Source organism: Lycorma delicatula, chromosome 1 (assembly GCF_047948215.1).
Source record: "Lycorma delicatula isolate Av1 chromosome 1, ASM4794821v1, whole genome shotgun sequence".
Lineage (NCBI taxonomy): Eukaryota > Metazoa > Arthropoda > Insecta > Hemiptera > Fulgoridae > Lycorma > Lycorma delicatula.
In genome coordinates, this window is record NC_134455.1 from 183222752 (window position 1) to 183245909 (window position 23158).

Here is a 23158-nt window from a genome sequence, read left to right on the forward strand (position 1 = left end):
GCAAATTAAAAATTCTGTGTTGCCATGGGACTCCTCATGTAGAAAATCTCTGCGTGAGGAAGTAGTCCTCTGTCGGTTGCGGATAGGACACACCAGGGTCACACACGAGCACCTGATGACAAGAGAACAAGCACCCCTATGCACACGATGCAACTGCCGCATGACTGTGCACCACATACTCGTGGACTGCATATGTTATGTGGCGTTGCGTCGTAAGTTTAAATTACTCAGAAACATCCGTGGTTTCTTGTGCAATGACAATGAAGTTTTAAACCGGATGTTTCTTTTTCTACGTAGTGTAGGGTTAACCCAAAAAATGTAATATTGTCGGGTATATTTCTTATTCTAGAAAAGTTTTTAATAGATTTGATTTTGTTAACCGAGGAGGGAGCCTTTTACAGTCCCTATCCGAATCTGTTAAATTTTATTTTTTATATAGTTTTTTATTTATTATTTTAGCTTTTATGTTTTAATGACACAGTCTGTGATATTAGTTTTAAGATTCTAGTGATATTAGTTTTAAGTTTTATTTAATTTCTTTATTTTAGTTTTAACCTAGTTCTAAGTTTTATGTTTGTGTCTTATTTTTTTTAACTTTTTTGTATCATTTTTGTGCTCTTGTTATCCGAGAATGGGCCTTTTACACCCATCTCGGACTTAGTTTAATTGTTTTGCTTTTATTTTTTTATTATTATTTTAAGTTTTAGTTTTACGTACTAGTTTTAATTACTTTTATTTATTTATTTTTTTCATAAAAAAAAACCCGGGCGATGATAACGTACAGACGTTTTTCGCCCTCCACAAAAAAAAAAGTATAGAACCCCTTAGTTTTCTCTATTTTAGCTTCTTAAGTGCTTATGTCTATTATTGTAATATTCCCTCTCAATTTTTTTAACTGTAATGTGACAATTCGTTCATTTGTTAATGTGTAATTTATTCATTGGAAACAAAAATAATTATTCCTGCAGGAGCCTGTTTGTCTTTTGCAAGACCAGAGTAAAACCAACAAGTAATTTTGCCACTCTTGGTACAATATAATCTCTTTTTTATTTCACTAGAAATAACAATATTTACTCTCTACATCTTAGTTCTAGTTTGGTTTCTGGTTTCAAAAATCTTGATCTGCTTCATTTCCAGTTTTATTAGCCAAATTCCCTGGTCTGGTTCTGAGGATTCCTTGAGTTTGCTAGAATTAAAAATTCCCCTAATTTCATCAGCAAGAACCATGGAGCTAATGGGTGTATCCTAAGTAACATGATTTAGTCTGCAACTGAAAAAATTACATGTAAAATTACTCAATAATTAAAAAATGCTATCTAGCTATATATTTAACTTTATTGCTTACATAATAATGGAATAATGTTATAATTGTATTAATATAAACTATCTAGTTCAGAATATTGAGGTAAGACATATCTTACCTAAATTTTATCATAAAAGTACTTTTGTGGGATGCCGGATCCTCAGTTAAGAATTGAATTATTTAATTATACTGCTGTTAAAAATGAAAAATATTAATGCATGGTTTATTTTAGTGTCTTTAATATTTTAAACATGCAGTTTAATTAAACCAGAGATAAATATTAAAAATTGTGACTGGCAGAAAAAAACATTGCTGACATTGTTTGTCAGCAATATATTAATGTCTCCCTATATTAATAGGGAGGCTACTAATACTGGATAATTAAATATCGTGCGGATGAAAATTTTGTGTATAGTGTAATCTTTTTTCAAACTTTTTAAATTTATTTAAAAAAATATATATTTAGCCCATAACACTCCCAGTAATGAAATGATTCCAATGCAGGGTCATACTTCTAAATCGATTCAACCACTGAGCTGCTGCAAACAAACATACATAAACCATTATGTTGTTTATATTGATTAGGTTTTCGCCAATGATTCTGGTTATAAAATATGTAAGAGCTGTTTGAAAGGCATTATTTGGTTTATGTATTTTTTGTAAACCTGAAAGTTCTGTGGCTGATGGCTGACCTTGTTTCATATTTCATATTATCATTCAGTATTTCTTTATGAAAGATTTTTAAGATTTTCTCTGTACTATAAACAGATTAACTTCAATTTTAGTAGATTATTGAATTTTTAATATCTAATTATTGAATTATTTTTAATTATGATTATAATACAAATTCATTAGCTTTGTATTTATTACAAAGTAGGTTTTTAATTTTATTGTTATGGTTGGCTATTATTTTTAAAGATATGTTTGTTGAACCTTTTATTTCATCAAAATTATTTTCATTTATGAATTAACAAACTCTACAATGTAAAGTAAATCTTCATGCATGATTTATGTGTCTGTTTTGTCTGATTTTTATAAAATAGTAGCATAATTAAACTACTGAACTGATTTTCAATTTTTTCATGTTTTACAAGTTGTGTGATTGCTTATTATGTCTCTACTTATCATGTTCATTTCTCTGTTATGCACAAATTTTCTTTATTACAAACTTTTTTTAATATCACTATCCATTATAAGATCTTTAAAAATCTGAATTTGCAGATTGAATTTAAATAATTAATTAATATAATTTATCACCATCTTATATTCATGTTAATACTATTTATATTTATTAACTGATTTTTGAACCGTTATTAATTACAGTACATATTTTTGTTATCAATCTTGTTAAAAAATTTATCTTTGTACTTATAAAGTAGGATTTTAATTTTTTTATTATGGTTGGTTATTATCTTCAGTTTTAATTTATTTGTGTGTTGACTGTATCTTTATATAATTATAAATAATTGCTTGACCCAACATGTCATTTATCTGCAGATATGATGATTTATCTAAATCAAATGTTTATTATTTTTTTAATAATAATAAAATGTATATGTAGGTGAATGTTTGTTATTTTTTTAATAATAATATATATATATATATATATATATATATATATATAGGTGATTCAAAATTGTATCAATGATTTAGGACATAAAAATAAACAAAAAGGTTCCTACAAACATGTATTTAGAATCAATTTGTTTTCAAGTTAGTAATTTTTGAAAAACATAACAAGAACAGATATGATTCTGAAAGTAAACTTCAAAAAATATTTTGTACAATAAAAAAAAGCAATAGTCTTAGTGTGCTGAAAAAAGATAAGATGTTGAATGATATGAATTAGAACTGAATATATTACAATCAAGATATCTCTCTTTTAAACAATCTCAGATTAGATAATTTTTTTTACAGATATTGTAATTTAACTTAATAAAATTATACTTAAGGAAAGTCAGATACTTTGAAATAAAAACTTTTTTTAAATCAGGATTTTAGTTACTTAAGTAATCGTAGATTATCATCTGTGATTTTGATGAGTAATCCATTTATTAAATTGCTTTTTAAATAATAATAATAATAATTGATTTAATTTTGATAAAATCTATGAATTATACCTATTATTTTGGAAAATAAAATAATAAGTAAAATACATTTACTTACTTTTTCATAACTTTAAAATTCTAAGTATCTCCAAAGTATATGGTAATTTATCTGTCACTTGAATTGGCAAGGAAGAAATTCATTTTCTGTTTCAACAACAAGGGTTATTGAGAAAGTTTTCTGTTTTCTGCTCAACAACAAGGGTTGTTTGGAAAGTTTTTGGTCTGCCAAAGAAAAGAAAATTTTTCAGAATTTTATTTTTATTTTTTCTTGCAATTCAATAAATTAAAACCCTCTTTCAAAATTTTTAATAACCTCAGTATAATGTGATTTTTTCAATACGAAATAAGCAGTTGTCTCAGTTTTGATCCCAACATTTGAAGTGAATCTTCAGTCAAGTGAACCATTTCTTCAGGTTTGGGAAGAGGATGTAATCACTGGGAGCTAAATCTGGCACATGTGGAAGCACTTCGAAGCATAGGTCAGGTTTTGCAGCAACAACCCAAGACATGTGTACGGGCACATTGTGGTAAAAGAACACTTTCCTTTTTGTCAGATGTTCAATCATATGATCAGATGTGCATTTAATTGGTGCATTAATGAAGCATAATATACCTTGAAGATGGTCCTATCTTTTCCCAGTTAGTCTGTGAGCATGATACCATGAGAATCCCAAAAAACTGCAGCTGCAACTTTTCCTGCAGATGGAATCGTTTCAATTTCTTTGGTGCACTTTCACCTGCTCTCATCTTCTGCTTGGATTCTAGTTTGTAATGGTAAATCATTGTCTCATCTATTGTTATAAAACGTCGAAGAAACTCAATGGAATGGCATTTAAATAAGTCTAAACATGAAATTTACCCCAGCATTCCCACTTAGTCTGCTAGTGGTTGATTTTTAACAAACACGGAAACCATTGAGCAGAGACAAAACCATTGAGACTTTCAATGGGGTAGAGGATTATTCTGATATGGAATGTACAAATATAGTAACCAGCAAGCTTGTATGCTACTTCATATTTTATACAGCAATGCTACCTCAAAAATCAGCTGTTAAACAACGATTTGCAATCTAGTTAACCACTAGACCAGCCGGGTGGGCTTGTAGATAGATAATTACCTCTTTTCAAATTGACATTCACACAGTGCCGCTCATATAATCGGATAAAAGTTTGACATTCATGAATGTGGAAAATTAGTCAGTCTTGTAAAAATCAAAAAAATAAACACATTTATTTTAAAACATATAAGGCCGTTTGTTTCATGTACCTTGAGATGCTTCCAACAACCCTGCCATTCTTTGTAGTTGTACTGGAATATTGCTATAATGAATATTATCATGTTTACAACTTCCATCATTGAAGTTTGGATATTTTTATCTGTACCAAATGGTGACATTTCAATTGAATTTTCAATCTGGAGAACAAAAAATAATTGTAAGTTCCAAGTAGAGGCTGTTGGGTGCAAGGATTGCAATAGTTTTTATGGCTAGGTACTCTCTCACATGTAGGAATGAATGGCATTGTCATGATAAAAAATTCATGAAGATGCATATGAAAAATATTTTTTTCAAACATTCCAAAACTTACTGTATCCAAACTCTGGTTCACTGTTTCATCATGTGGTACAAATCTCTATAGGTAATCCCCTGAGTATCAGAGAAGGTATTAATCATTGATTTACTCATATGCATTTTCTTTGGGATAGGTGATGTGGTCATGTATCATTTAGCACTTTGTTTTTTTTGTCTCGGGTCATATTGGAATACAACATTTCCTAGTTTGTGTGCAATTGATCTTCCTTCTGTTCAAGATCAAATCTTGGAAAAAAATTATGCACAGATTTTCATCATGAACAATTTCTGTCATGATTTCATGGATGATTATTTAAGAGAGTACTACATCTTCTGCAATCATTCTGGTGTTCATTCACATAGCTTCGATATTTAAAATATTTTTCAGAGCTTCACACAGAATCTGATAATGCAAAAAACTGATTCTGACTGAGGTCAGCACCCCTTTCCAACATATTTCTGAAATTTTATCTGGAAAAATTTGTAAACAGATCAACAACCAAACAAATTCACAAATTTTACCCACACTGTCCAGATGTGTGAGCTATTCTGGAACAAGGCTCTTTTGTTTGCAGTTAGAAGCTCTTAGCTCTTTTGTAGTAGCTATTTAGGACACTGGTCGCTAAACTGTTTTGAGGTAGCTGTTTGTGGCACAGACATTCGGTCTTATGCTTTAGGCAACCAAATGGGGTGGTGGCGGGAGAAATGCCAAGCAAACCAAAAACCTACATTGAAACTTGGCTAATTGCTGTATTTAATAAAAAAAATAAAAATACTAAATTATATTAATGGTAATTTTAATATAAGCTGTTACTTTCAGATACCTTTAACCCAGACACCCATTACTAGAGCCTATGTGATTTACTGTCTACAGTATAAAAGTGTGTAAATAAAGAATTTAAAACCATGTTCCTTACAATACATAAAATGTTTACTTTCTGGGTAAATCTGATAATAGGATGTATTCATTATGCGTTTAACAAAAAGTCAATAATTAAATTTTTTTGTTTAATTCATCCTTTATAAAACATAAGGATAATGCATTGAATAAGGTATGTCCAGTTTTGCTACTACATTCAGTCAACGAATGGCAATTGATGCCCCTGAATTGCATTGACTTTATTTCATTTTGCGCAAAATTATCTTCAATGAGTAATTAATTTCTTGTTCTAGATTGGTTATTTAACTAACTAAATGTGTTTATAATAATGCATAAATTTTCTAAATATATTAATTAATGATTAATATATTTTAAATAATTGTATGACTTAGCAACTATAACATTGACAAACATAATTTTTGTTTCCTAACATTCGATAAATTATTTTAATCTGTTTTTTGATGCTGAAGAATATGAACTCAGAATCTTTCTATACCCAGCATTTTTAGCTCCTATATTGTATTTTTATTAGCTCACATATATTGTTATATATATATATATATATATATATATATATATATATATATATATATATATATATATATATATAAACACAAATAATATTATATAAATAATACATATATATTATTGTTAACATAATTTGTAAGCTATAAATAAAGAATACTAGACAAAGAATTAAGTCATATCATAGTCACATATTATGACATCATGTTTAATACTGAAGAATGTGCCTTCATGGACAAGATTAATCATGACTGTGCAGGTCAAAACATGTAGCTGAAAACACAGCTGTATTGTTTGTATTAAGCACCGGATTTAGGAATGAATTAATTTTGCTGTCTTACGTTTGTTAATAGTGCAGTGTCATAATACCTCGAAATTGTGTAAATGATGTGGATGCCTTTTGTTATGTATATGGTGAGTTTACAGTAAAATAAAATAGAAAAAACATTACACCTTTAATTAAAAAAGCATATCATTTGTACTTTCAGTATAAAATTGATGATCAGGATAAGACGTGGGCCCCTCATATAATATGCACTAATTGTTCTGTATATTTAAGAGGATGGTTTGTCATTTGTTGTACATACGTTTGGTATGAACCAAAGGATCATGTAACTGATTGTTACTTTTGTTTAACAAGTATGTCTGGAATTTCTAAAAACTCTAAACACACTGTAAAATATCCTTCATTGCAATCTACAATCAGTCCTGTACCTCACAGTGAAATTATTCCAGTTCCTGAGCCACCTGTGAATGTATGTTTCGAAAGGAGAGGTGAAGAATCAGACAGTACTGAATCAGACAACAAAGATTTTGATTTTGAATCATCTTCCAATAAGCCAAATCTTATATCACAAGGAGAATATTAAATGACTTGATTAGTGGTTTAAATTTATCAAAAAACCAAGCTGAACTGTTAGGATCAATACTGCAAGGTTGGAATTTACTTGAAAAAAATATAAAAATTTCGGGCTTTCGAAGCTGACAATAAAAACTTTCTCAGTACTTTATTGATGAATATAATTTGGTTTGTTGCACAAATATTGATGAGCTTATGATAAGTTCATAAACCTGAGGACTGGCGGCTTTTCATAGATTCGTCCAAGTATAGTTTAGAAGTGGTTCTACTTCTACTACTTTTTGATAACAAATATCCTTCGATACCAATTGCTTATGATATTAATTTGAAGAAGACATAAGATGTGACGAAAGACGTTCTTGAAAAAATAAATTACAAAAAACATAGCTGGAACATATGTGCTGATTTCAAAGTTATAGCTATTTTGTTAGGCTATACTACGTACATGTGTTTTCTTTGCGAATAGGACAGCCGAACTAGGGATAAACTTTATGTTACCAAAGAGTGGAAAAAACGAGACAACTCCAAATGGGAAAAATATTATTAATGTGTCCTTAGTTGAACCCAAAAAAATATTTTTACCCCCCCCCCCCTCTACTTATCAAGCTAGGACTAATGAAAAATGTTATAAAAGCAGTGAAGCAGTCCCGGATTTTTGTATATCAGGCAGAAATTTCCGGGCTTCATTTAAAGACGTTTGCAAACATTTTCACGGCAAACAAAAATCCGCCAATTATCACGATATTGTTAATCAAATTCATACAGAGCTATGGGATGTAATATGTCTTTGAAAATATATTTCCTCCATTCACATCTGGATTTTTCCCCCGGACAAGGTGAATGTTTCCACCAAGACATTTTGGTGATGGAAAGCTGCTATAAAATGGAATACTATCATGCTAGCCGATTATTGTTGAACATTAATTCGGAGTGTGCCTGAGGCTATTTATAAAAGAAAAGGATCAGCGAAATCATTATAACACAGGTATGGCCATGCAAAATTATAAATTTTACAGATTAACTATATTTTCCCGTAATTTTTTTTTTTTTAAGCATAACTTATTTAAAACTGATAGAAAAATTGTATTTATAGATCTGTAATGTACGCAAAAAAGCATTTCAATAAAAAAAAAGTTCTTTTGTATATCAGTGCAATTATTTATAAATTAGCAGGTACAACATAACCTACATTCATAATTAATTTTAATGTTTGTTTCTTCAATGATTTTTTGTGCATTTCAAATAATGATTGTGGTTACAAATGTCTGAGAGTGCACTAGAAATATACTATTATAATGTCTTGAGCATGTCCAGCTCACTATTTATTCATAAAATACTAAATGATTACTTACATAACCCAATATATCTATCAATTAAATATACAATATATTTTAATATACTATTAACACACTAGTTAGAACTATCTTGGAGTATAAGAGTACAGTCTGGTCTCTTATTTCTGAAGGAGCAAAATATGAAATTGAAAAGGTATAAAGAAACTGATCTCAAGATGAATATTAACAAAAATGGTTACTCATAGGATTCATTCATAGATTTATTATTATATGTTAGATGAATATACTTTGATTTATCAAATTTCATGTAGAATTTACATACTAAAATTAATTGTAAAGATTTCTTGTCATAAATAGTTCTTCTTACACCATATAGTAGGGTAAGATTACACATTCAAAACAAAAGTCTTCAGTGATAATGGAACCAATGAATAGATTGCAAATTCTTATTGAAGTAATAGAAAACAAGATGTATTTTTTAAAAGAAAACCTCAGAGAGAATATTTTTAACATAAATTTTAGTTGTCATGATTTATAATTTCATGGTCATTTTTTGTTGTCAAAAGCCAATAATGTTTTGGAATGAAATTTTACCTTTATTTTTAAAATCTTTAATATATGATAACCATGATTTATAGTAATAAACACAATAGTTTTATTAGATTAAGCTATTAAGGGAATATGTCTTTTTTTTGTGTGAATAAAACAGGGGTAGAAATTTTACCACATTAGTTAAGATACATGTTTTTCAACAGTTATAGTGAATTAATAAACATAGTATATTTAATTGATGGACATATTAGCATTACGTAATTATTAATCATGTAATTGTTATTACTTTGAAATTATATGTAATCGTTTGGTATTTTAATGTTTTTGGAAATATACTCATGCCTAAATTTTGTTATTATGTAAAAATACTCAAAGGGTGGTAATTTAATTAATAAATATCAGGTTCTAAGGATGTACTATACATACCTTGTAGTGTATCCCTAGGATATTCTAACAGTATCATCAGACTTGTCACAGAACATCTTAGGATATCCTGTTAGAACATGCATCAGCATCTTGAGGTTGTTCTGGAGTTATGCAGGGGTAAGGGTAAGTGAAATAAATAAAAATTGTAAATAAATATGTACAAGTTATAATTTTTAATAAAAAAAAATAAAATAAAATAAATTGAAGATCATGTCAATTTCTGTATACTTATGCAGACCCTGATATATTGACCTGAATACCAGGCCACTAATAATATTCTATAAGGAGTTTTCATCTATCAAAAAGTAAAATTTTTCATTATCTCACTCAGAATAAACCTTAAAAAAATGTTTAAAACCAATTAAATTTTGTCAAGAACTAATTTGAAATTGTTCATACATGTCATCTTCATCTCACTGGCTCAGGGGGGTTGCTTATTTTTTCACTAGCTGAACAGATTGCAATGTACACATTATAATATTTATTATTTAATAACAAATAAATATTGTTTTTCCTTTTGAGTGGGACCCATTTCATTTCCTCCTTGATCATTTTTGATTATTTCCAAAACTTTTTATATGTGATTATTGGTTACACTTGTTTCACTTCAAAATTAATTATTTTTCAATTAATTTGAAATACACTAATCTAATTTGTAGTGTAGTGTATGGTATTAAATTTGTCGTGGTAGGTGGAGCTGGCAATTTATGCCGCGCATGTGTGGCTGGTTGGTGGTGAAACAAGCCAGTGCAGCAGAAGGCAGTCTAGTTACAACAATGCCTGAGGTTTGCTTATCTTTTGTTGAATGCAAGGCTGTACTGAAGTGGTACTGGAAGTATGAGAACATTCATGAGGTAAAACGGCAGTGGCAGAAAGAGTTTGGAACACCGCCACCAACACGTCGAACAATTGCCTGAATCCATGATAAATTCGAAGCCGATGGAACTGTTAAAGATGTATACAAGGAAAGAACCAGCTGACCATGAACAGCTAAAGGTCTGGTGTCCAGTGCTGTGATGTTGCAACATTTCATCCGATCACTGCAAAAATCAGTGAACCAGGGAGCATGTGAAAGTGGGGTGAGCCGATCAATTGTAAGATGCATTCTGAAGAGTGCAAAGTTTACATTCCAAGATTGCTGTGTGTGATGAATGAGGACGACCCATATTGAAGGATGGAGTACTGTGAATGGTTTCAGTACATGGTTGGCGAGGATGAGGAATTTGTAGGGAAGTTTGTGCGGACTGATGAGGTGCAATTCAAACTTAACAGTACTGTGAACCGCCACATTTGTGTCTACTGGGCGCCTGAAAATCCTCTTGCTCATGTGGATAGGGCAGTGAATCTACTGGGGGTTGCTGTCTGGTGGTCTATAAGTGCATGGTTTGATTGGTCCCTTCTTCTTCGAGGGTACCGTAACTGGTGAGGCATATCTTGATATGCTTCAGACAAGGATTTTGCCTTGTCTGTCAAAACCTGAATGGTGGTGAACTTTTTTACGTGCAACAAGACTGAGCCCCACTTCACTACCATTGAGATGTCAGGTTGTACTTTGATAAAACTCTAACCAGATGATAGGTGGGTTGAAGAGGTGCTGTTGAGTACCCACCTTGGTCTCCTGATTTGACACCTCTGGACTTCTACCGCGGGGGACCATCAAGAATGACGTGTATCAACAAAAACCAACAACAATCGATGAGCTACATGAAAAAATCATAGAGCCATGTGCTGCCATATATACTAACAACTGTAGTTTGGTGCCATGGGCATTGTATAGAAGCTGCTGGTGGTCATTTTGAACACATACCCTCTCTCAGTGCCAAAAATTGTCATGTCAAGTCAAATTTGTCATAAATTATGGACTGGCAAACAGTGAGTATTTTTTTGGACCTTCTGTATATTCTGTTTTTAATGAAATTAAAATAATATTCCTTTGCTATTAGGTGGAATGATGTATTAAAAACTTTTTCATAAAGATTTTTGTCTTAAAATGGCATCTGTTTGGAGGAGTATTACATTATAAGTAATTGAATAGATATGTAGTGTATACTTACTGTATTTTTTATAACAATGGTAATATTAATTATATATAATGTTCAGAAAAATAAAGCAGTTTGTTCACTTTAATAAAACAAAAGTAAGTATAAAAGTGTATTACACATCAAAATAAGATTTAAATTTAAAAAAAAACCAAAACAAAAACTGTAATTAGTTTTAAAACATTTTTTCCATGGAACATAGTGCATGACAAATAAAACAATATATTTAGTTTTCTAAATGAAATATGAAACATGCTATTTCAGATTTATATTTTTCCAATTACAGGTATTTTTCATGGGTTTCTTCATCACTCTCTTAGTTGTTTTGTGATAAGTTGTTGGATATGAGATTTAAAACCACTCCACTTTTTCCACACACATATTCCTGTCATTTTTAACTAACTTGTTTGCTTCTACATTGTAACCAAGAGACTCAGTTAACATATTGCCCTTACAGATATTAAAGTTACCATATTTATGTGATTCCTTGATTCAACTATCTGAAAAAAAATAATTTTAAATGTGGACAAAGTGTTTTGATTAATACTATAAACAAAATATTTCTATTGAAATATAAATATTAATAATGTATATGTTGAATAAATAAATAAATGTTTGCATAAGAAGACGCATTCAATAAGCCTCATCATTTTGCAACATTAATATCACAGAGCGGTGTGGAATACTGATATTTAGGTCACTGGAAGGGTATTATTAAAAACTTCTTCACTGCTCACTTTCCCTACGAAGGCTGGCAAAGGATACTTGTTATAATCAAAAAATTATTGTCATTTTCAGGAACGACTAGTGACTCATATCAGATCTCCTGCAGTTGTAAACTGTAATGACACTTTACATATTTAAGGAAGAGTCCATTAATAGAAGTTTCATTAAATAATAAAAAAAATTTGCATCAATTTTAAACAGGCGTAAACTGCTTGTTATGTTTTATTTTTATTAATAAAAGTTGGTTTTAATTTTGTTTGTTTTTCATAGACTTTATTACATCAATTTTCTTTGAATCAAATTCTCTACATGTTTTGATAGTAAAATTTACACATTTGTTATTCATTTAATAAAATTATTGTACTTTAAACCTAAAAAAAATGTATTTTCATCATCAAATGTTTCTGTTCTACATTGGATATCATGAAAACTACAGACTGTACAGTTCCAGGACCTATTTTATTTGATTTTTCTGATAAAAAACATAAGAAATCATCAAGTTTACCTATATGAAACGCCTTAAAAATTTCAGTATGACCTCATTTCACTGGTAGAACTGAAATCCAGGTGAAATTTTTCGCTAGCCGTAACTCAATAACAACGCTTTTTCAGACATGCGTTTCTATGAACTTTTCCTTATGTCAAGCTCTACAATCAGTTTGAAAATTATTTCTCCACCCTCCTGAATCACTTTGTTTATATTTTTTTTAATTTAGAAAGCTAATATTTAAAATAAAAGGTAGAATAATTTGATATAAAAAACTTTTAAAAAGGGAAACATTCTTTATTACCAGAAATAACAAATCATATTCAACTCAAATACTAGGTAGTTTTGGAAATAAATAACATTTGAAACATTAATAAAAAATAATTAAGTACAACTTTATACAAATAAAGAATTATAATTACTAACAAATTTATTATTACATTCATTACACTATTCTCCATTCATAAGGTTCTGGGTTAAAATTCAGTAAGGCTTACATTTTTTTATATGTTACAAATTTCATAATACTATATTATTACGCATAAATCTCCAAGCTTCCTGCAGTAAATTAATATAAATACCCGTATCACTGTGCATTATTTTATTTATTGTAGTTTTATAATGCAAAATTAGAATAAGATAAAAGTTATTGCAGATTAATATAAGTTCCTGAAGCATTATAGCAAAGATCACCTTGCAGAGGGTTTGTCCAAAACAACCTTTTCTAACTGACAAAATCTTTAGAAAACATTGACAAATATTAATGATATTATTTTCATGAAAAGAAATAAGACAGACAAAAAATGAAACTACATAAATAATATAATATTTAAAATAAAAATCCTAATAAACTACCACATTCACATCATAATGATGCAATCAGTAAATTACTAATTTGATTGTAGTTCAAATAACTAGCAACACTATCTAAACAATCATAATCAAGTTCTATACATTCATCTTCGTCATCTGAAACTGTATGCAATTTTACTTTCTCATTATTGCAAGTCATATTTAATTTAACTTGTTCAGTCTGTTCATTAATGGAAATAATTAAACTGTCTAATTTTTTAACCAAATTGTATTTGCGGTTTGCATTTTTATTTTTATTAATTTTAATTTGTATTACATCATAAAACATAGGGAATTTTTCTTCCATCTGTTTACCACTAATGTCATTATTTAAATTTATAACATCTGAAATGTCAATAAATTTGTATTTTGATATTGTAGATGTACAAAAATTATACAATGTTATGGAACTAGTCAAACTGATATTTTTCATTTTATCAATTTCCTTTTTACATTTATCAACATAGTCAGTGTAGTTTGTATTGCTTAAATATATGTAAACATCCTGTTGCTCAGTAAGCAAGGAATGTTTTATTATAGCCCCATGAATAGTTTCTTGTTCAACACCTTCTATTATTGCTTGTAAAGGTAAATGATTGTATTTATTTCTTTTACATACTTTTGCCCCATAAGAAATTAATAAGTTAACAAATTCATCTTCAGGTGCTACATGTAGAGGACTATTTAAATCAGTATCTGTACAGTTTGGATCTGCTCCATTTCTTAAAAGTGCATTAATAACCTCAAGTTCTTTAAAATCATCAACGGCTTTCATCAACGGGGTTTGTCCAATATTATTTTTATTATTAATATGTAAACCCACATCAACTAAAATTTGAACTGATTCTGCGCTGCATGCATAATGCAGCATTCCATTTCCACCTATATCAGTATCTTGTATATTAGCTCCTCTTTTTATAAGTTCAGAAACAACTTCAATATTACTGTGATACCAAAATGCATACATTAAAGGAGTCCGACCGTTCTCATCCTTTGAATTAACATCAGCACCATTATTAAGGTATAAACGGATAATTTCTAAGTGATTAGAATTAAAAATTATTGAATGCATTAAGGGAGTAATATCGTTGTAACTTTTTGCATTAACATTGGCACCATATTTGATTAACAAAGAAAGCATATCCTTTGTTCTACAAAAGTGTAGTGGTGATAATCTACGTTCTTCAGAACACTTATTAACATCTGCACCTAGCAGTATAAGCCCTTCAACGTAACTCAAAGGCATATGAGAATCGATGGCTTTAATTAGTGGTGTTTTATTTAATCCATCATGCCGATTAATATCACCACCAGCAGAAATCAATTCTTTTATTATTTCCAGAGGTTTTTGCCTGTAAATAGCGTATGTAAGCAATGAGAAATTATACTTTTTACTAAAATCAATTAAACTGGAATCAAAATGTTTCAGTAGTAATTTCATCATTTCAACACTAGTAACTTCACCAACTAATGAAAATATTTCTTCAACACTTTTCAATTTTATTTCTGTTCCACCTTGATTTAGTAAATTAGTAACAATAAAAAGATTGCCATCTCTGACTGCAGCTCGTAATATATCATAATCCATTGCCAAGTAATTCAGTGTAGAATTTTATGATGATATTCTATGAAACCTGAAATACAGTAAACTTTTAAAAGATGTAGAATGGTAGAAATAACTTTTATGTAAGCTACTGATAACAATAATAATAAAATATTATAGTAATATTATTCTGGGCTATAACTATTTTGTAAAATTATTCTGGCATACAATTAAAACTAATTCTAGGTATACTCTTATCATTTGATCAGTAGTAGTAATGACAATAATTATTGAAAAACTCAAAATAAAAAAATTCCGAGAAGCTGAATAAAACATAACTGCAATGTAAAACAAGTAAGCCATTAATGAAAAAAAATATATACATTTGAACAAATAAATTTAATAACACACTACATACTCTAAATTCCTTCCAGTTAGAGTAATCTTTTTAGTTGATCAAATTTTAATCAGGTACAACATACCAAGATTATTCTAGATTTCTATAAAACTGTGATTTTTAGTACAATGTAAAAAGAGAAAAGTAGTTTCAATGTTAAATAGTTAAAAATGTTAATAAATACTTCTGGTAGTAAGGAGTGGTAATACTAATAACAGCAGATTCGACTAATATTTCAGAAAAGAACTCTACCAGATATAGCATAAAACGTTTGATACACAATAAAGATCATTCAATTTATTTTTGTATTTGAGGATGGTAAACAAACATTGACAGAAGAAACACAATAACTTGAATTGCCTAAATAACAGAATGAAAAGTCATCCAAGGTCATGTGTTTCTTCTAATGTGTAGTACTCTCTTGAGTAATAGGCCAATGTTTAAAAAAAAATCATCATTTCTGGACAATGTTATGAAAGCTATTTCACTTTATATATTCTCATATACATACATACATATATATAGGGCCCTATATATGTTTATATATAGGGCTGTTTGTAAGAGGTAATGGCTATAAATCATTAAATACTAATAACTCAGAATATAAAGGCAATGATACAAAAATTACTTGTGAATAAACTACCTTTGGACAGTATCATGTGAATATGTATGAAGGTAAAAATAAAAGTTAATAGAGAAAAAAGAAGAAGAACAAATTCTCGATTATTTATAATTAATCTACAAGAAAGTATTTTAATTAAAAAAGTAAAATTCAAATTTTCTTTGAGGTAGTATGGTTTTAGTGAGGGGAATTCTGCATACGAAAAGAAAAATCATAAATAGAAATTATATTTTATTATATCAAGTGCTAATGCACAAGTGGAATCCCAGACAGATTAGAATTCCTGTAAAAACCTGAACTGAAACTTGAACATTTTGATCGGGGGTGACGTCAAAGGTGTCTTACTTTCTCTGTAGGAATTCAATGCTTATAAAAGCAGTTGTAAATATACAGCTGTTATAAGAACAAAGTGTGGTGGTGAATAAGGGGAATACCACTTTAGGCCACAAAAGTTAGGTTTGTAGAGCAAAAGAGAGTCCTGAAGATCTGCAGCAATATAAACAATCTTCAAGAACCATCAATACTTCAGATGATACTTGCGTGTGAAACCTTTCTCATTATAATGAGTTCACAAAATTCTTCTGGGAACTCATTTTCCCCTGGTTTACTACACTTTCAAGTTAAGGGGGCGATTAGGAGATTTAGGCTATTTAAGTTTCTAGGAGAGAACAGTATCTTTCCAGCTTCAATGCAGAAAGGATCTGAAACTGTCTGGTACTTATTATGTAATCATTAGTCAACGTAAATTACGTGTTCATTCCAGATGCCTGAAAGACATTTCGTAATCTCTTCTTAAGTGATACATCTACCTAAATAAAGTAGGAACAATTATTCTGATCCTAAAGCCTCAAACCCACCTATCTTACATTACATGTTATAAAATAACATAGTCTGGTGGAATATCATTTATGAAGTATGAAATCCTAGTTTAAAGTTAATAATCAATTAAAATGCAAATTTCAAATTAATTTATAATCAATTTGTCTTTGAGGCAGTACTTAATCAGATTGTGAGGGTTAATAACTGCAAATAATAAGCTCCAAACTCATTAATAATTTCTGGTTACTGAAGGGACTTTTGACATGTTTTGTGTATCTGTCACACATATGCTCAAGAAAAGGTGATGTAGAGCCACTCATTGAAGTAGATTAATGAGTGAAGTTTTTACTCTGTAAAATGGTGAGAGCAAACCTATCTAGGGAAAAGGTATTGTTTTATCTTGTTTGAAACAAGAGCAATACCTAAGAGAGGATACATTCATTCTGTTTTGGTGCCTTGTAAAGAATAAAATTTTTTGGATGATCTAAAAAGAAAGGATTTTACACGCAAAGTGATGGTAATGACTGAACTAAGCTCACCAATAGAAACTTTTCTGTACTGTTTAACAGATGGTAGTTTCTGAACATAATCCAAGGTCAGTGTATAAGAAGAACCAATTCTTGGTTATTAATATGTCACAATGGATGTATTCTTGACATGACATCTGCTCAGATAACCTTCCTTATGGCTTTCTCAAATTTCATATTGGGGGACCCAATAATGTGAAAAAATTTCACAGATAAGATAACCATGAACAATTTCATGTTTTTCACAGATTATTCCAGAGTAACTGATCATTAGAAACTAAATTGCGTTGATTATATTCTAAGGACATTTTTGTAAAGATGTCTTGGTAATTATGTTAGTTTTCCAGGTAAAAATCTATGCCATCTGAAGTGTATAAATTGATCCACTAAAATGTTACATAGCTAAGCAAATTCATTTATTCAACATCTTGTAAACTTTGCACGAGCTAATATTGATTCAACACAAAATTGATTAGGAAGTGCTAAGCGTTTGTAATCTCTTAAATTACAACAAAGTGGAGATAGATTGGCTACTATGGGGCTAGGGCAAAGTGCAATGAGAGAGCTAGTGTACTCACTAAAAAAGAAGCATCTTTTCTCTGAACAGGTTAGAACCTTATTTATAGCATCAATTTAATGCAGCTCCAGAGCTCTGATTTTAAATTGAGCTTAAAACTTCATTCATTAAAATGTAGCATAAACTACGTAGGATTTCCTTATTTTTGGAACTGGTCTTCCTGGTAGTCCTGGACTATTTTTGCATTTTATTTTATTTTTATTGCACTTATATATTGCTAATTTTATTTTTTATGAATAAAGTTTGCTGAATTATTGGTAGTGTAAAAAAATATTAGCATGTTACTTAAAGATTAAACAGTTAATAAAATAAAAATGTATATTTTGAAAATAAAGTTTAAAAAAACTATTAAAGCTGAATGCTATTTATTATTTCTGGTATTCATAAATAAAAAAAGTAACGCTGTGATTATAAAGGCTGAAATTTTTTTTACAAGTTACTAACCGTGGATATATTTATGAAAAATCAAAAGAGACCCGACGCTCAAATAAAATTTTTAAAAATTTTTTCTTGAAATGAAAAAGAATATTTAAAACTAGATTCTTTTCGCCTTTAAAATGATATTTCTTTTATTTTTGCTAATCAATAATCAATGTGTAAAAGGCTATATTTCAACTACCAAGAAGTACCCATAAAGGCCAAACATTTTAATTTTCCACATCTTCATAAAAATGTCTGGGTAGTTTCTTTTTACTAAAAAATTATTGCATTTATCAAAACAATAAATTGCAAAAACCTTCTTTTAGTTATCAACATATGATCTCATCTTTTGATTTATCTTACTTTCAGTGATATTTGTGAAAAACCAAAAAGAAAGTACTTAACTTCCAATTATTTTTAAATGCTCCACTGGAAATCATGCATACCTCTTTATATTAATTTTTTTAATATTATTTTATATGAAGAAATATAACTGTATGCCAAAATTCAGCCAGATATACTGAATGTCCCAGTACGTACAATTTGGAGAATTAAAGATACAGATTAAGGTAAAAAGCCATTGCCAGATGTGTTTAATAAATCAGTTTGCATTTAAATTACCTAAGTTAAATAAAACTGGAAGCAGTTCCACTAGGTGCTGTTGGCGTACATTAGTGGCTAATGATTGTAGCAATTGATACCAAATAAAAAATTAACTTAATTACATGAACCCAATTTTCTGTAACACTCTTTAATATGGTGTTTAACTTATATACTGCTCAAAATTGAAGCAATTAAAAAGTCAGCTTCCTTTTCATATACCAATAGGCAAAAAAGCCAGAATCTCTTGAAAAACAGTTTAAAGCTAAAATAATCTGGGTCTTTTTCTTTTTTTAATAGTCTAATAAAAATTATTTTTCTGGGCATTCCTCTAGACATCTATTTTCTAGTACAAGCAGGTGTAACTCATTACAGTTACTGATGAAAATTATGAAAGTTCTTTTAAAACGTCATTAACAAAGATAATGATTATTTTAGTTGTTATTAATTTAATAGGTAAATGTCACTTTTCTCACTGATTCATTTTGAAAAGAGATGATGAGAGTTGGGTTGTTTGTGAAGAATCAAATATATTCATTCAGCTGTAGCTAAGTGATATTTACTATGGTAAAAGCACAGAGATTATAAATATATTCTGACAATCAATTATATAATATCACAGCAATTTAAATAAAATTCTGTGTTACATGAAAAGTAAGACGAAAGACTGTAAAAAAAATATTTTATATTATAAGATAGAATTTCAATGATGATTAACATTTATTCCTCTGCATTTATTGTTAAAATTGAATGTTGCTTGCTTTTACATGATAACTGAAAAAAGAAGAGGCCAATATAAAAAAAAAAATATGAAAAAAGACATCTGAAGATAACAGAATATTCTGCATCAAGACTGAGTAAAATGCAAGTATATTTATCCAGAAAAGTACACATCCTGAATCATATGAAAGTTTTATTTAATAAATAAATGCAAATTCTGTTAAAAATTAATTTTTCTATTATTTAATATTATGTTAAATCTAGGACACTTATAATTTTAATTAGCTGATGGCTTCTAGAGTGTCCTGGATCATTTCTACTAGCTTTTTTGAAATAAAAAAACTTTTTAACTCGCTTAAAAAAGGAAGAAGTTCTAAATCAAAATTATATATATTATCATATGATGTGTATAATTATTTTTGTACATACAAGCCTTATTCATAACCACAAATACAATGATTTGTTTGACAGGATTTTTAAAACTTTAATTGTATAGAGGAAGGTCTTCATTGAAAGGGCTGACTATCAGTAAATTTCTTTCAGATAACTTGGGTATATGATTTTTTAAATGAAAAATTGCCAGTTTATGTAGATGATTTGTAAATTGATTTTATTATTTATTGTTATCATGACTTAATTTAGGTTATTATAACAGCATAATTATATCAATTAATTATATCTGATATAATTTTGATACTAAAAGTATTTTTACACAGAAACAGGCAAAAAACTGAGGATAAGAAAATAAAAAGTTCCTCTATAAAATTCTATAATCATTAATCTATAAAGATTACAAAGAGATTACAGTTTAGGTTGTTTTCTTTCTTTTATAAAGGTTTTCTTTTACCTTTGCATTGCTTGCAAACAACTAATTTTCATATAAGCAAATTTTATTGTAAGTCTATCTATATTTTTAATTAAAATTAAAAAACTAACTTAAAAAAAAAAATTCAAGAAATGTCTGGTAGATATTAAAAAACACTTTTTACATTTTTCTATAAAATTTCGATTTTTTTTGAAGTCCGTACACAATTAGGGAGTTAGAAGGTTATTGGTGTTTGTTTTTAATTTGGCGCCGACTTCTAAAACTCAAAATTTATTGAATCGAGTATTTATTATTGTTTAGTTTTCAGGTGGTTCTTTTTTAAGTAATTAAAAGTAAAATAACCCAACTACTATCACATGCCGCTAGGCTAAACTTATTAAATAGTGAATAATTACTTTTAATGTTAAAGCAATATCCACAAATTAAAACAAAATGAAACAATTAACTTTAGCGAAAAAATATCCCTAGGGTAGTATTGAAAAATAAACTCTTTATTCTGTTAACATAATTAACAAAATGGAGAGCATACTATAATTTACACGGACAGCAGTTTCTGAAATTGATTACATTTAACAACATAAAAGCAATGTTTACTATGGCTATGTAGTACAAATAAAAAATGTATAAGCCGATAGAAAACCTACCTGTAGAAAGCGAACCTTTTGCAAACGTAAAAATCGAGGACATAACAGAAATTAATGTAACTACAAACGCAAAAACGAAATAACCTAATAATGATGAAAAATGGGAACAAAATCCAATGTTAGGCTAGTTGATGACTTATTCAGTATCAGTTGAGGAAACTTACATCGAGATTTACGTCAGAGATAGAACAAAAAAATTATTCCTTGCATACTTTCACAACAAAAATAAAATAAAAATCACGTACCACATAAGCTATCAGATAGGAACCGCCAATAAAATAAAATAGTGAAAATAAAGTAGAAAAAAAAAAAACAGCAACTGATAACTTTTACTATGATGCAGTCCAGTTATTCAAACTTTACAAACCATATTATTGTTTTAGAAAATAAACAAATGTGTTCAGAGATGCCAACTTTGTTTTTAATATTTCACTTTCTTTCTAAATTCACTTAAAATTTCCGTTTAGATTATATTGCTAAAAACTTAAAGATAAATGGTTAAAGATTAAATTCGTAACTTCACAATGTAAAGTAACTTATAAAAAAATCTTAGGGAACTATGTGATTTGCTGCGAGCGAAGGACAGAATTAAAATATTCAACAATTTCTTATTGGAAAGCCAAAATAAATTAATAAAAGGGGAAAATCGACATCCTCCAAAGGACAGGATTTACGGGGATTTGAACCTTAGAACTCTCGACTTCGAATATCAGCTGATTTGCGATGACCAGTTCACCATTAGACCAAGCCGGTGGCTTGGTCTAGCGGCGAACGCGTCTTCCCAAATCAGCTGATTTGGAAGTCGAGAGTTCCAGCGTTCAAGTCCTAGTAAAGTCAGTTATTTTTACACGGATTTGAATACTAGATCGTGGATATAGGTGTTCTTTGGTGGTTGGGTTTCAATTAACCACACATCTCAGGAATGGTCGAACTGAGACTGTATCAGACTACACTCATACATATCATCCTCATTCATCCGGTAATTACCGGAGGCTAAACAGGAAAAAGAAAAGAAAGACCAACTCGGTGGGTTTTCAGTGGAATTGTTATGAAAGTAAACTGTTTAATTTTGGTTATGCACCATCATACTATTCATTGTTTTTTAAATATCTATAGAGCTTTTAAACCAGTTACAATATATTACTAAGGATGAAAATTACATAAATATTTTATAATTTAATGTTATAGAGTATGTCATGGATTAGAAAATTGAATGTTTTTAAATCGTTGTTCATAATTATGATACCTCAGAATTAATAGATTTTAAGTTGAAGAAAAAGACAACAGAAAAGAGATGCCACAACAGGTGCAAAATCTATTTATTAAAGTTTACAAATTTAAAATTAGTTGTTCAGTTTACAAAATATGGTTTCTGTAAAATACATTTCAAAATACTATTGTATTTTATTCAATTATATTGCTAAAATGATTACTAATCATTTTTCCGAGGTCAAGTAGGCTTAATAACATAAATTTTCTTATTTAAAAAAAATTAAATGTTAAGTATTTTATTTGTAGGTTCAAATTTTCTTAAATACCTATTAAAGATTATGAACACATAAGTCTGGATACGGGCAGTAAATTAATTAAATGTGTATACTCCAAATTGGTTAAATTAGGTGAGACTGATATGATTTAGAAACTAGATAACTACTTTCTCTGCTTAATTTGCCTGATTCATGCTTCAGCCACTATTTTGACTTTTGTGCAACTCCCAAATAGGAAACGGAAAGGAGTCCCTGCCTTAAGGACTAAGCCAGAATTGCCTCTGGACAGTAAAATAACAGCTGCCCTGGTAGCTACATAGAAGGTTCTACAAATGGAGCCAGAGAAGCTACGAC

The 23158-nt window shown here is 29.2% G+C and overlaps 1 protein-coding gene across 15 annotated transcripts in view; it reads right to left on the reverse strand.

Annotated features, from left to right (window-relative positions):
* Nucleotides 1–1028: 1028 nt before the first annotated feature.
* Nucleotides 1029–23158, reverse strand: part of LOC142326061 (uncharacterized) — a 30327-nt gene continuing 8197 nt past the window's right edge. The window contains exons 1-3 of one of the 15 annotated variants that reach the window (XR_012756678.1): nt 21563–21669; nt 3470–3633; nt 1029–1270 (exon numbers count right to left, since the gene is read on the reverse strand). Coding sequence is in view for 4 of the 15 variants with exons in the window: in XM_075368189.1 (XP_075224304.1) it covers nt 13636–15210 (1575 nt within the window). In the remaining 11 variants the exon portion in view is untranslated. Of the gene's footprint in view, nt 1271–3469; nt 3634–4677; nt 4785–11613; nt 12058–12581; nt 15257–21317; nt 21701–23158 lie in introns of those variants that run through there. The other 14 variants (XR_012756673.1, XR_012756680.1, XR_012756682.1 and 11 more) reach the window with 14 other exon arrangements.